The sequence below is a fragment of the Carcharhinus amblyrhynchos genome, chromosome 5 (genome assembly GCF_965287045.1).
Source record: "Carcharhinus amblyrhynchos chromosome 5, sCarAmb.v2.hapA, whole genome shotgun sequence".
In the NCBI taxonomy this organism is placed as follows: Eukaryota; Metazoa; Chordata; class Chondrichthyes; order Carcharhiniformes; family Carcharhinidae; genus Carcharhinus; species Carcharhinus amblyrhynchos.
Genome location: NC_137328.1, coordinates 17,135,988 through 17,150,234, shown reverse-complemented (window position 1 = coordinate 17,150,234; position 14,247 = coordinate 17,135,988). Strand labels below are relative to the sequence as shown.

Here is a 14,247-nt window from a genome sequence, read left to right as displayed (position 1 = left end):
CTCCGTGAGAACGTCACTGACAAGGGGATGGGAAACAATCTGTAAATGAAATCTCACTTGCCGACTCCAGTGGAATTTTGCACCGGCATCACCATTTATGCTTGTGGAGGATACAGGCTCAAAATCCCACCCAGCAGCATTGTACTACTGTAATCACAAAAATAATGACCTTCCCCTAATAGGGGTGAGAATAGGTATCTGTTGCCATGGTGGGTTTCTCCTTCAGATTTAGATTAAAAGTTTGTTACAGTTTAAGGAAAGGATCTCTTCCTTCACAGCACCTCTGGCACTCACCCCACCCATGACTGCCATTTCATGGTAACTGGCTGTACTTCACCAACAAGTGTGGGTGGAGTGTGTTCACCAGCAAAGTGACCTTGAGCCTCACTATTCAGCAGCCATAATACACTTCATATAAGTGCACCATCTTAGATTTGTTGTCTTTTCTGCTAGTCAGCAATCCTGGACCTGTGACTCCAATCTTGCCCTTGGTGAGGCTTAAGTAAGGGTTTAAACCCTAATTCTTCTTATGGAGATCCTTGATAGTCAGGCAGAGTGCATTTGTTCTCATGAAATGTCATAACTGCTTTGTTGAAGGCAATATGTAAGAAAAGACTTTTCTGTCTAAGCCAAATATGAACCATGTGAGGGAGATGTCCTGTGTCTCTCACACATGCACACATAATTTGGGGTGGCATAGTGGCATTGTCACTGGACTAGTAACCCAGAGACCCATGGTAATGCATTGGGAACTGGGTTCAAATCCCACCATGGCACATGGTGAAGTTTGTATTCAGTAAAAATCTGAAAATAGAAATCTAAGGATGACCAAGAAACCATTGGTGATTGTCGTAATAACACAACTAGTTCACTAGTGTCTCTTAGGGAAAGAAATCTGCCATCCTCACCTGGTCTGGCTGACATGTGACTCTAGATCCACAACAGTGTGGTTGACTCTCAACTGGCCTCTGAAGTGGAGGGTAATTAAGGACAGGCAATAAATGCTGGCTCAGCCAGCAATGCCCACGCCCTATAAATCGAATTAAAAAATGATAATTTGTGGCTGCTGAATTTTTTTTCCTAATTATTCCCTTTCTAATTTCCCATGCTCACAGACTCAAAATAGTTTATTAGGAACAAGTACATTACTGCAGCCTGACATCTACAGCTCAACTATCCGCACTTCCTCTGTTTAGATTGGATTTGAGGCACTAAAGACCTAGAGGGCAAACCTATATTGCATTCATTAAGACAACAAGCTGTGTAATTTGATCTACAAATTAGAGGCGCCAGAAAATTATGATGTCTGTCAGTGTGGGAAACATGCCCAAAATAAAGCTCCTTTCTTTTTTAATTATTATAAACACTCCCATCATTTTGTTGATAAAATCCCATTGTTCTCACAGATTGGCTCCAGCGAAAAGAGGGAAGTACGACAATTCCAGTTCACAGCGTGGCCTGATCATGGGGTTCCAGAGCACCCAACACCATTCTTGGCCTTCTTGCGGCGAGTCAAAGCCTGTAACCCTCCAGACGCTGGGCCAATGGTTGTACATTGCAGGTAGGCGTTACCTTCAACAAAGGTGCTGCAGTTGAGGAGCTGTGGCCTCATTGAATTTGTCTAAACAATGGGTTGCATGCCACACCAATTGACTTTCAGAGTGGAAGTTTTGTTTTACCACTTTTACTTTAAAACTCTTAGGTTTTTTGCTGCAATGTATCATTTTCAAACAGTTTGCCTGAACCACCTCTTTACTATTTAGTGGAGTGATTAATTCCAGTGTTTATGTATCCTTTGGAAGTGGAAGAGAATGGAAGTTAATGCACAGTATATTTTAAAAGTCATTGCTGTTTCCAAAAGGTTAATATCAAATCAGAAGGATAACAATTATATTTATGTTTACGATGACAGTAAGGTATCAGACATGCACATATTCAAGTCCCTGGTATTATAAGGACATAAATATTGCCAGACACCATAATAACATGTTGATTTTTCCCCACAAACAAGGAGTGTTTGCCATACACTTCCATTGATAGCTGTACTGCAGTAATTGGAAGGAGCTTGGGTGGATGACATGCTCCCACTTGCCATTCTTCATTATATGCTGGAAGAATCATTCCATTGCTGTTCTTTTGACACCAAGCACCATGGAGTTTGCAGGTTTCATTTTGAGGACGTTTCTGTTTATTTTATGATTTTGACAAGCTGTGATAGCTTAGTCTGTCACTAAACTTGTCATTTCTTCCATTGCTATTAACATTGAAAAGGCTTGGTGGTTCAAATGAAAATTCGGTAGGTTTGTTTCAGAAAATTAACATTTGGGATACACAGAAGTCACTTGTGATACGGCATGTGGTAAATGTCACATACCTGGGAAGAAAAACATGACTTCCGATGGACAAATAGAAGAAGAAAGACTTGTATTTTTTAAAAAACCTTTCACACCTCCAAAACATCCTACCAAAGAAGTACTTTTGAAGCACTTTTTTTAAGAGCAGTTAGCCTTACCAGCAATGCTCACATCCCACAAAGGAATGGAAAGATGTGTAGTCACTGTTGTAATGTCGGAAATGTAGCAGCCAATTTGCACATAGCAAGCTCCCACAAACAACAATGTGATAAAGACCAGATCATTTGTATTTGTGATGTTGATTGAGGGATAAATATTGGCAGGGCACAGGGGTTTACTTCCTGCTCTTCTTTGAAATAGTGCCGTAAGATCTTTCATAGGATGTAACTCCTCATCTGAAAGGTGGCGTCTCTGACAATGCAACACTCTGTATGCACTACACAGGGAAACATCACTTTGTCTGCTCAGGGCTGGGATATTTTTGTGGGCTTAAGGAAACTTGGCCTGCACCTTCTGAATTGCATACCCGACCAATATGTGACTCTACCCAAGGTTTTTTGTTTGTTCGCATGAGGGGCAAGTTCACGGTGCATTTTGCAAGCTGTGAGGAGTGCTGATTAGAAGGCTCGCCTTGGTTTCCCAACACATCAGCCCAGCTCCCAGCATGGTTTAAAGGCCATATAATCCTCAGCCTGCATGCCTATGCCACCCCATGTCCTCTCAGATCACCCTTACCACCTCAAATCACTCAGGGCCCTCTCAGATTGCCCAGGCTATCTCCATGCCCCTCCATTCTCATGCTCTTCTGATCCTTCATGCCACCTCCACGCTCCGCAACCACTCCCATACCTTCTCATATCCCCTTGCCACCCTGTGGCCTCTCAGGTCCCCCATCCTCCTTCCATTACTCCATATATCCTCCATAACCACTTACCCCAGCATTAACTATTTTACATCCTCAGGAGGCATGCAAAACCAGCAAGAATTATTTAAAATGATCAATAATTTTATAAAAGCCTGAAATCAAACAAACCATAATTGATACTTCAAAGAGAAAAAACACAACTCCAATGAAAAAAATTCTTTAAATGACTGTTAGGTTTGTAAGTAAACAAGAAACAAAATCAAAGGCATTTTCTGTTATTAAACCCTCTCAAAAGTGTCAGTCATACAAGGGTCAATTGACCATCTCCTGAGCTGAAGCTAATTCAGCTTTTGAAACTGAGCCAAGCATTCAGAACAGTTATGGTTGATTTAACAGAAACTTCCAGCGATGTTGGCTGACACTGACAGAAAAGAATGGTGTCTCATTTCCACCTCAAACCAGATTGTCCATCAATCAATGGAGGGGAGCAGATGCAGACTTTTTTCCCCCCAACTTACAAAAGCAGGGATTTTTTAACAGCCAGAGCTATCTATCGATTTAAATCAAAATGCAAAACATGTCAGCAGATGCTGACGGGAGATTTATTTTTACATTTTTAATTCATTGTGGCATTTCTAACAATTAGGGAAGCACTGTAAGCATGCGACAATTATACAGTGCTTGTCACTGTAAAGGTCAGCAGTACATCATCTAGTAGTGAAGTTTGATGGTGTCAAAAAATATTACATTTACCCTTCCAGCTTCCCCCAGTAGTTGTGAGCTCTCAAAAGAGGTGTATTTTTAGGGCTCACAAATGCCCAAAACAAAATTCACATCAGCATGCAAAAATGTGCATTGGAGAACATACAGTTTTGCTATGATACTTGCAGTTAGGATCCTCATCTTGCAAGAGGTGCATGCGTGTGTGTTTGCACCCAACGCCTTCCAGACTTGCCAACAAATATGCAAAAAATGGTGGTGGGGTTGGGAAGACAGGAAAATTGTTTCTCCAGCAAAGGCAACAAAATTCAGCATTTTGCATGCTGATACGCACCCTCGTTGGAAGATGAAAATCCAGTCCCAGATTTTGAGGTAGGTCTTGAACCCACATTCTCTGACTCAGAGGCTGGTTTTCAAAACTCCCCTCCACTTAGCTTTTAGTGGTGTCATTCTTGAGTCTGTTGTAATATAATTAATAGAAATTGATTGCTGTGATTAGTCACTTCATCGCATCATTATCGGAATGGTAGAAGGGGAACTAGATGGACCTTTTCTCTTCTAGAAATTCCAATGTTCTTCTCTTCACTGTGTGAGGCATCACACACAAGCTTGATCATATCTTCACCCATACAGTCTTCTAGCAATGTTTCTTGGATAGCATTCAGGAGAAGCAACTCTGAGTTTTCCCTCTTAACCTAAAGGTACTGCAGCAACCCTACCACTGCCTCCTCTCAGATCAGATAATGTGTGCAGAAAAATGATCAACCTTAGGAGCTTCCAGGTCTCATTGGGTCTCAGAAGCTGGATAAATATTTGAATCACAACAAGACACGGTTGTACAGTGGGAGAGCAGGATAGCGCTCCAATGCTGAAGGGCTGGGACAGGGCCCAAGGATCAGAATGGTCAATGCTAAAAGGTTTCTCATGTACATCTATCAATAACAGCTTTAGAGGGGATTTCTGGAATGCTGTGCATTCTGCCATTATCAAATCAAAATAATTGAAAACATCGCTGGTGGCATTTGATAATAAATGAAACTGAGATGTACACATTTGCCAGAAACACTGTTTCGTGATTGTGTGCAACAGTTTTTACTCATGCTCTTGGAGAGGACTTTAGCTGACAATTTTGAGAGATGTATTCAAAGTGACCTGATCTGAGAAACAACCAATCAAATGGGCCTCAGGAAGGTTAAGGTACATTCTGAAATTCCTGTGTCTGTGAATCAGTCCTTGTAAATTCCTTCTGAAAGAAAGTGGTCATTTTGATGGCACCAAGAGAGATGCCAAGGATGATCAGGCTGACTTCTTAAGGTCAGCTATTTCTCTGATTCGTGTCATAAAATATCTTCTGATCATTACTGTTAGTCTTTCTCAGGATGTGGGCATCACTGACTAGGCAAGCATTCTCAATTGTTCTTATAGATTTTAATTGCCTTTAAATTTTCTGAAGTGTCAAGGACAAAATTTGTGTATTTCTTTCTCGTTGCCCAAGAACAATATGCTTGTATGTAAGGAATGTATATTTTCTTACCCTCAGATTGATTGTCCTGATTAAATAAGTCCAGAAGTGAGCTTCCTGTGAGCTTCACAGTAAAGAGGTTTATTTATTGTCACATTCTTGCCTTAGAGGTTTAAAATGCCAATCACTTGCCTCACACACAGAAAAAATAGACATAGATTAAGGTAAAACAATACAATTATAATTTATGCTGGTCTCAGTCTGTTTTGTGGCAGGTCTGTGGTTTCTTAGATAAGTTGATGCTTTAGGTAAGGTGAAGGTCTTGTAAAGCAGAGAAAGCTGTTAGGCTTCTTGTATTTGAATGCCTGGGCGGTTGGATCTCAGATAACTAGAAGTTGCAACAGGTTGGGGTGAACTCTTCTACCACTTCCATGATATTGCTTTTTATTACCTTGATTGCTTAGATGACACGCAACTGGTTCAATGGCTTCCTGATAGCACTCTGTCTCTGCAGAACAGCTTCTTTCTGTTATTTTGAAAGCAGGCAACAAACTGACTTCATAAGCATGTAACCATCAAAATCCTTTTTCCAAAAAGTGATGGGTAGATTGCACACCTTGTGTTGTTTGACACCTTAACATTCACATTTGCCTAACGTATATCGAATTTTCATGTTTATTTTGTCCGTAGCGAAGCAGAATGATGAGCTGGCTGGAATGCTTTGGTTCTTTTAGTTGACCGTTTGTCCTTAAAGAAAGGAATGTGTAAATTCTCCACATGACCATGAATGTCTGTACTTAATTAGGTTTTTGCCTGAGAGACAGAGTTTGTCTGGTGCTTCAAGTGCCAAAGGGCACATGAATTGCAAAGGCCATTTTAGTAGACTGCTCATGTTCCACGTTTCAAAGCATTGCTAGGCGGCATGGTGGCACAGTGATTAACACCGCTGCCTCTCAGCTCCAGGGTCCCAGGTTCGATTCCAAGCTTGGGTCACTGTCTGTACAGAGTCTGCATGTCCTCCCTGTGTCTGTGTGAGTTTCTTCTGGGTGCTTAAGTTTCCTCTCGTGGTCTGAAAGCCGTGCTAGTTAGATGCATTGGCCAGGCTAAATTCTCCCTCTGTGTATCTGAACAGGTGCCGGAGTGTGGCAACTGGGGGATTTTCACAGTAACTTCATTTACCATGTTAATGTAAGCCTACTTGTGACACTAATAAGTAAACTTAACTTAGAAATTAGAAGTAACAACTCAAAGTTTATGAATCACATTTAATTCAGCAGCCTGCCAAATCTTTACACCTCTTGTGCTTTAAAGTTATGTTCTTTATGTTATTGTGTAAGTGATGAGAGAGAGAGAGAGTCAGCTTTGAAAAGGCAGAATTTGACTTATGCTGTGCCTTTGGTTTAGCTGTCTCAGCAGAGGGGGGAGAGGAATAGTAATCCAAATGTCCAGATAGATACTCTGGGGACACTGGTTCAAAATCTCACCACAACAGTTGGTGGTGTTTAAATATGATTAATAAATCTGGAATTAACAGTTAGTCCCAGTAATTGTGACCATGAAGGCATTGTCAATTGTCCTAAAAACACACCTGGTTTATTAAAGAGCTTTTAGGAAGGAAATGTCCCGTTCTTACGTGGTCTGGCCTATGTGTGACAGACCCATGAACTGGCTCTTAGCATCCTCTGAAATTGCTGAGCAAACCACTCAGTTATACCAAACAAAGGTCAAAAAAAGGAATGAAACCAGATGGACTTGCTTGCATTGACTTCAGCACTGGAAATGACAATGGTGGCAAATCAGCCTTGTTGGCCCTGTAAAGTCGTCTTCATTCATATCAAATTGAGAGAACTGCCCCAGAGATAATTCAAGTGTCAGCTTGATGTGGACATGTTCTCCAAATCATACTTTACAATGTTCTGGACGTTAGTATCCCTGAATCCCTATCAGTAGGGCAGGGCTTACCCACCAGAGGAGATGATGTAGTGGGAAGGGAGTTGCCCTGGGCATTTTTAATATTGACTCTTGATCCAACAAAGTCTCATAGCACCTGGTCAAACATGGGCGAAGATGCTTGTTGATCATCACCTCGCACACCAATTGCCCCCGACACTCCAGCCGGTGAATCCATACCCCCCATTTTGAACACCAATTGGAAAATGCACTGAAGGTGGCGAGGGCACAGAACATGCATTGGGTGGGAGACTTAACCAAGACCGGCTTGTTGCACCACTACTGACTCCATTGGCTGAATCCTAAAGGATACAGCTGCTCGACTGGTTCTGACTGGTAAGGGAACCAACAAAAGCAAAACATCATCCTCATCAACCTACCTGTTGCAGATACATCTATCCATGACAGTGTCTGTAGGAATGACCACCACACAGTACTTGTGGAGACAAAATCCCGCCTTCATATCAAAGATGTCCTCTGTCATGTTGTATGGCACTAACACCATGCTAATAGGATAGATTTAGAAGAAACCTAGCAATTCACAGTTACATCCACATGAGTTGTAATAGGCCGTCAGCATCAGCAGAATGATATCCAACCATAATATGCAACCTCACAGTCTGGCAAATCCCTTCCTCTTCCATCGCCATCAAGTCAGGGGATCAAACTTGATTCAATGAAGAGTGTAGAAGGTCATGCCAGAAGCAGCATCGGGCATATAACTAAACATGGGGTGTCAAACTGATTCAGTTTTACACAAGATTATTTACATGCTAAACAATGGGAGCAGCATGCCGTAGAAAGAGCTGAACAATTAAACAATCCCCAGGATCATCACTGGGCTCTGCCGTCCTGCTGCAACCGATTACGAATGGTGGTGGACAGTTAAACAATCACCGGAGGAAGAGGTTCCAAAATATCCCCATCCTCAGTGATGTGGGAAGCTAGCACAGCAATGCAAAAGACAATGTTCAGCTTTTGCAACAATCTTTATCCAGAACTGTCAAGTGAATGATCCATCATGGCCTTCTCTGGAGATCCCAGCATCACAGGTGCCGGTCTTCAGCCAATTTGAGAAATTGCTGAAACCGAACATTGCAAAAGTTAAGCGCCCTGATGATATTCTGGCAGTAAATCTGAAGACTTGTGCTCCAGAAAGAGTTGCACCTCAAGAGAAGTTGTTCCAATACAGCTACAACACTGGCATCTACCCGGCAATACAGAAAAATTCCCAAGTATGCCCTGTCAACTAAAAGTTGGATAAATCCAATCCAGCCAGTTGCTGCCCTACCAGTCTACTCTTCATCATTGACAACGTAATGGAAGATGTTGTCAATAGTGCTATCAAGCGGCACTTACAGAGCAATGATCTGGAGTTCAGCTCTTTCATCTATATTTTGATTGACAGGAATGAGTAATGAAGTCAGGAGCTGAGTTACCCTGGTGTAATCAAACTAAGCATCAGTGAGCTTAGTTTGATTACACCAGGGTAACTCAGCTCCTGACTTCATTACTCATTCCTGTCAATCAAAATATAGATGAAAGAGCTGAACTCCAGACATGAGATGAGAGTGATTGCCCTTGACGTCAAGGCGGTATTCAACCAAGTCTAGCATCAAAGAGCTTTGGCAAAGTGGAAGTCAGTTGGAGTCAGGAGAAACTACTCCATTGGTTGGAGTCACATGGGCACAATGAAGATGGCTGTGGTTGTTGGAAATCAGTCATCTCAGCTCCAGGACATCATTGCAGGTGTCTTTCAGGGTTGTGTCTTCTAACCCAAACATCTTCAGCTGCTTCATCAGTGATGTTACCTCCATTATTAGTTCAGCACCATTCACAATGCCTCAGACATTGGAACAGTCCATGTCCATATGCAGCAAGACCTGGACAACTTCAATCTTGATCAGATAAGTGACAAATAACATTCGTGTCACATCAGTGCAATGAAGATCTCCAATAAGACAGAATCTAACCAACTCTCCTTGACATTTAGTGGCATTACCATTGCTGAACCCAGGGGGCTGAGGTAGGGGGGGAGGGGAAGACCATCAATGTTCTAGAGATTAACAGAGAAACTTAGCTGGACCAGTCATATAATTACTGTGGCTGCAAGAGCAGGTCGGCCCTGGGAATTCTGTACTGAGTAACTGATTCCCCAAAGGCCATCCACCAGTTTCAAGGCATAAATCAAGGCATGATTGAACACACTCCATTTGCCGAGAATAGTCCTTCTAAAACACTCAACAATGTCAACCGCATCCAGGGCAAAGTTGCCCACTTAATTGACACCCCATCCGCTTCATAAACATTACCCCCCTCCAGCACTGATGCACAGTGGCAGCAGTGTGTAGCATCTGCAAGATGCCCTGCAGATGGTACACCAAGGCTCCTTTGACAGCATCTTCCCAATCTCTGACCTCTACGCCTAATGGGACAAGAGCAGAAGATATAGTGGATTACCTCCCGCTGCATGGTCCCTCCAAGCCAAGCACCGTTTTGACTTGGAACAATCTCACCATTCCTTCACTGTCACTGGATCAAAATATTGGAGCTCTCATTCTAATAGCACTGTGGGTGTACCTGCAGCACATGGACTGCAGCAGTTCAAGAAGGTGGCTCACCACCATCTTCACCGGCGAAACTGGAAATTGGAAGCAACTGCTGACCTGGCCAATGGCACACACCATCCTGTGGAAGAATTTCAAACAAATAGTTACACTTTCAGAGATGAGGTGATGTTTGCCATAGCCACTGCTCATGATCATGATGGCTGTTTCAAGTTTGCTACAATCCAATTCTTGTTTACAAAAATTGTAGTTGTGAAGAACTTGTGACCATCTCAAATTCAGTCAACTAAAAAGTCATCTGGATTTGGCTTGAATGAAGGTTGGATTAGAAGTATAAGTCAGTGGTGGAGAAAATGCCAGTCTGCCAGAAAATATCAAGCTATTTACATGTAAAATAATAACTGCATGGTAAAAGGCAGCATGATAACACAATGGTTAGCACTGCTGCTTCACAGCTCCAGGGACCTGGGTTCGATTCCCGGCTTGGGTCTCTGTCTGTGTGGAGTTTGCACATTCTCCTCATGTCTGCGTGGGTTTCCTCCAGGTGCTCAGGTTTCCTCCCACAGTCTAAAGATGTGCGGGTTAGATTGATTGGCCATGCTTAAATTGCCCCTTAGTGTCCTGAGATGTGTAGGTTAGAGGGATTAGTGGGTAAAATATGTAGGGATGAGCGGGTAGGGTCTGGGTGGGATTGTGTTCGGTGCAGACTCGATGGTCCGAATGGCCTCTCTCTACTGAAGGGTTTCTATGATTTCTATATTGAGTAAGGGGATAATTGCAGTCTTGTCTTGCTTCCAGTGTTGCTGTGATAGAACACATTTCTTATCAACAGGGTATTTGACCGTTCAGTGCATCTCATCTCAAGCTGTCAGAGGTCAGATTAGAGATCCAACATTAATCATTTATTAACATTTCTATCAGCTGCCTGCTGTCATATTAATTCAGTCCTCCTTTCCTTGTCCTTGTGTGTGCTTGTCTATCACCCTGTCCACACTTTTAATTCCAGTCACAGGTATGCAGATACAACTGATACCCATTGATTCAGAATGGACAAAACATGTGGGCTGGAATAGTGTGGCCATTCACCCCGGTGGGATTTTCCCATTCCACTGCAGAGAATGGAGATTTGGCTGGGCACCAAATTCTCCGACCTTGCTGCAGAGGGAACGTGGCGTGAATGGCCGGTAAGATTGCACCCTGTGGACTTCAGTAATAGAGAGAGAGGGAATGAGGAAAAGAATAAAAACATCTACTTGCAAAAGAATGTCTTTGGTGGGACATTGTGGAGATAATACATTAAATTAATGGAACGGAGGGACAAAAGACAATAGTTTCAGATACAGCAGGATTGGACAGCACAGAGTCCAGCTTTAGGGAGCATATTTAGGACAAGTGTCATGAAATATATCTTTGCACAGGATACGTGATTAAGGGTAGTACTCAGAACCCATTTAGTGAACCATTTGTAACAAGAACTCCTTGCTAACTCCTTTGGGCAGGTGCAGCCTTTCCCCAGCCCACTTCCCACATGACGTGCGCACAGAAAATGAAACTATCCCCCAAGGACCCCACATTCTTGGCCCTGGGAGTGAGCAAATTAGCGCAGGGTACAGTGTGGTAAACCGCTGTTTGAAATGAAGGTGGAGGAAAGATTTGTAAGATAAAACAATTACAGGTTAAAAATGCTAAATGGTAGAATTGTTACTTTTTAAAAGAACCTGTTGCGTCCTCTTGACAATTTTTGATAATAAGTTTATTAGGGGTTATTTTGATCAAATAGCTACACTTCTACATCAATTCAACATAAATCCCTTTCTATGACTTTCATTTTTAGATAATTTAAATATGGAGATGCTGAGCGTTAATGTTTATTTCCAAGCGTGAGGAAAATCCAGTAAATACATCTGTAATTTCTCTCCGCTTCTCCGACCGAAAAGATTTTACATCGGTCCCAACATTAGCTAAATTAATCCTGCTGATTACAGATGGGAATTACCTACCTTCCAGGTAGTAATCTGGCCCAAGGGAGTAATTTATAAGAGAAACAAATAAGAATTGCTGCCACTAGATTACTCACTTTATCTGCCGGGCCTTTCACTTACGTCTTAGGATAACGTTGCCCATTCTAACAGTGCTGGCTTATAGCGAGTTTTTTGAATAGCACCTTGTTCACTTTACCAGCGAACCCAGCAGAAGCACGGCCAGTGAAGACTGTAGACTTGCAATGCAGGGTATATATTTTTTTTTAGAGGTTTTCCCAACCTGCTGCTGAGTCCTGATTCTGCCTGCCTCTTATCCATGAGGAGGGCAGATTTGCTAGTTGCTGTAAGATTATGCAGCCCACTCCATATGCTGCTCCCAAACTCTCTTGAAAGTGGATGCCATGGTTCTCTTGACATGTTTCCCCAGGGGGAAGCTACCATGGTGGGATTCAGACCCAGATCCCCAGAACATTAGCCAAGTTTCTGCATTAATAGTTTAGTAATAATTCCACTCGGCCACTAACTCCCCTCGAAGTATCACAGATGCTGCAACTGTTTGGGGCAATTTTCAAATGCCTGTCCATGTCTGTTTCCAGACCTGTGATGGTGCAGGCTGGATTTACATAGACTGCACAAGGATTCATATTCTGATTAGCTGAGCCTGTCGGGGTGGATGCTACTGCAATATGGTGGCTGAAAGTTTCACTTGGCCACATTGCAGGTTACAATGTGGCACAGTGGAATATTAGGACTGGTAGCTTTTTCTCTTGCTTCCACACTAAAAGCCCTTCACATCTTTGTGAAGAACTGACAATCAAGCTGAAAAACTGCTGTCATATTGAGCTGGAGCACCACTTGAATTCTGTTTACTGCCACAGACTTTGTTAGATTTGGCAGCTTGAACTAATCAGTAATCACCAATTGACCCAATTCGACTGAACGTTACTGGTTTACAGCATGAGCTAGATTTTTATCTCGGGCACTCCCAGCACAGTGCGTCAGCATCAAGTGCATGCTTGATTTGTGAGGCAACACTTTTCAGTCCATGCCTATAAAAGATGAAAGTAGCCCAGTAAATAGAAACATAATGATGGCACTGCAGTTTGCACTGCTGTCTCACAGCGCCAGGGACCTGGATTCGATTCCTATTTTGGGTCACTGCCTGTGTGAAGTTCGGACGTTCTCCCTGTGTCTGTGTTGGTTTCCTCTGGGTGCTCCTGTTTCCTCCTTATCCTCAAATTATTATGGCTCACTTGTGAGATTTAATGGGATTTGAGCATGTGGTGCACGGGCCATCAAAATCTCACCCCATATCTGAAGGATGGTGGAGACGATCTTACCAAAAAATTTCTAAGTGCCGAACAAGTGTGAAAATGGGAGAGTTTCAGATCCGTTCTTTTGGTGAGAGAAAAATCCTCTGGAGTGAAGCTTGAACCCATAATCTTCTGATCCAGAGATGACTCTGCTAGTCCTGAGCCAAGGCTGACATCAGTGTCCATTGATATTGTCATAATTTCTGAACAAATGCATCTGAGTGTTCCACAAAGAACCCAGAATAAATGATGCGATGAATTATTCACTTAGTTACAACTGTAATAATTGTGACACTTGTTCATTTAGATTATTCAAGAGTGACTGGAATATTATGACAAACGGAAAACTCAGATCGCTTGCACTTGTCTCCAGACTGCAGAATGTGAAAAAAAAACAAACATTTGTCTGAAAAACCTAGAACTTTAGAAGGAAAATTCCCCATTTATGTAAAAGTTAATAACTTGTTTCATTGACTAATAAATATTGGAGCAAATAATAAAAGTATATGTACCACTCCCATTCAATAATGAAAATTATCAAACACTAAATCCACTGCTACTTTCCCCTTCTGACCAACTCTAATAATTGTGACACTTCTTCATTCAGATTATTCAAGAGTGACTGGAATATTATGACAAACAGATAACTCAGATTGCTTGAACTCGTCAGTAGACTGTAGAATGTAAAAAAAAAATTGTTAACAGTGGTTAGCACTGCTGCCTTACAGTGCCAGGGACCCGGGTTCAATTCCTGATTGGGCCACTGCCTGTGCAGAGTCTGCACATTCTCCCTGTGTCTGCGTGGGTTTCCTCCAGGTGCTCCAGTTTCCTCCCACAGTCCATGGGACATGCTGGTTGGCCATACTAAATTCTTCCTGAGTGTACCCGAACAGGCGCTGGAATGTGGCAACTAGGGGATTTTCACAGTAACTTCATTGCACTGTTAATGTTAGCCTACTTGTGACACTAATAAATAAACTTTAAAAATGTTTGAAATGCTAACCACTGACTAAACCATTGCTTTCTGTGCTGGA

At 42.3% G+C, this 14,247-nt stretch overlaps 1 protein-coding gene across 15 annotated transcripts in view; it reads left to right on the top strand.

Annotated features, from left to right (window-relative positions):
• The window catches only part of LOC145342912 (receptor-type tyrosine-protein phosphatase delta), a 563,551-nt gene that overhangs the window by 522,287 nt on the left and 27,017 nt on the right, over positions 1 to 14,247 (top strand). For all 15 annotated transcript variants that reach the window (XM_080188513.1, XM_080188506.1, XM_080188504.1 and 12 more), the window contains one exon: positions 1,407 to 1,561. In XM_080188513.1, coding sequence (XP_080044639.1) covers positions 1,407 to 1,561 — 155 coding nt within the window. The remainder of the gene's footprint in view (positions 1 to 1,406; positions 1,562 to 14,247) is intronic.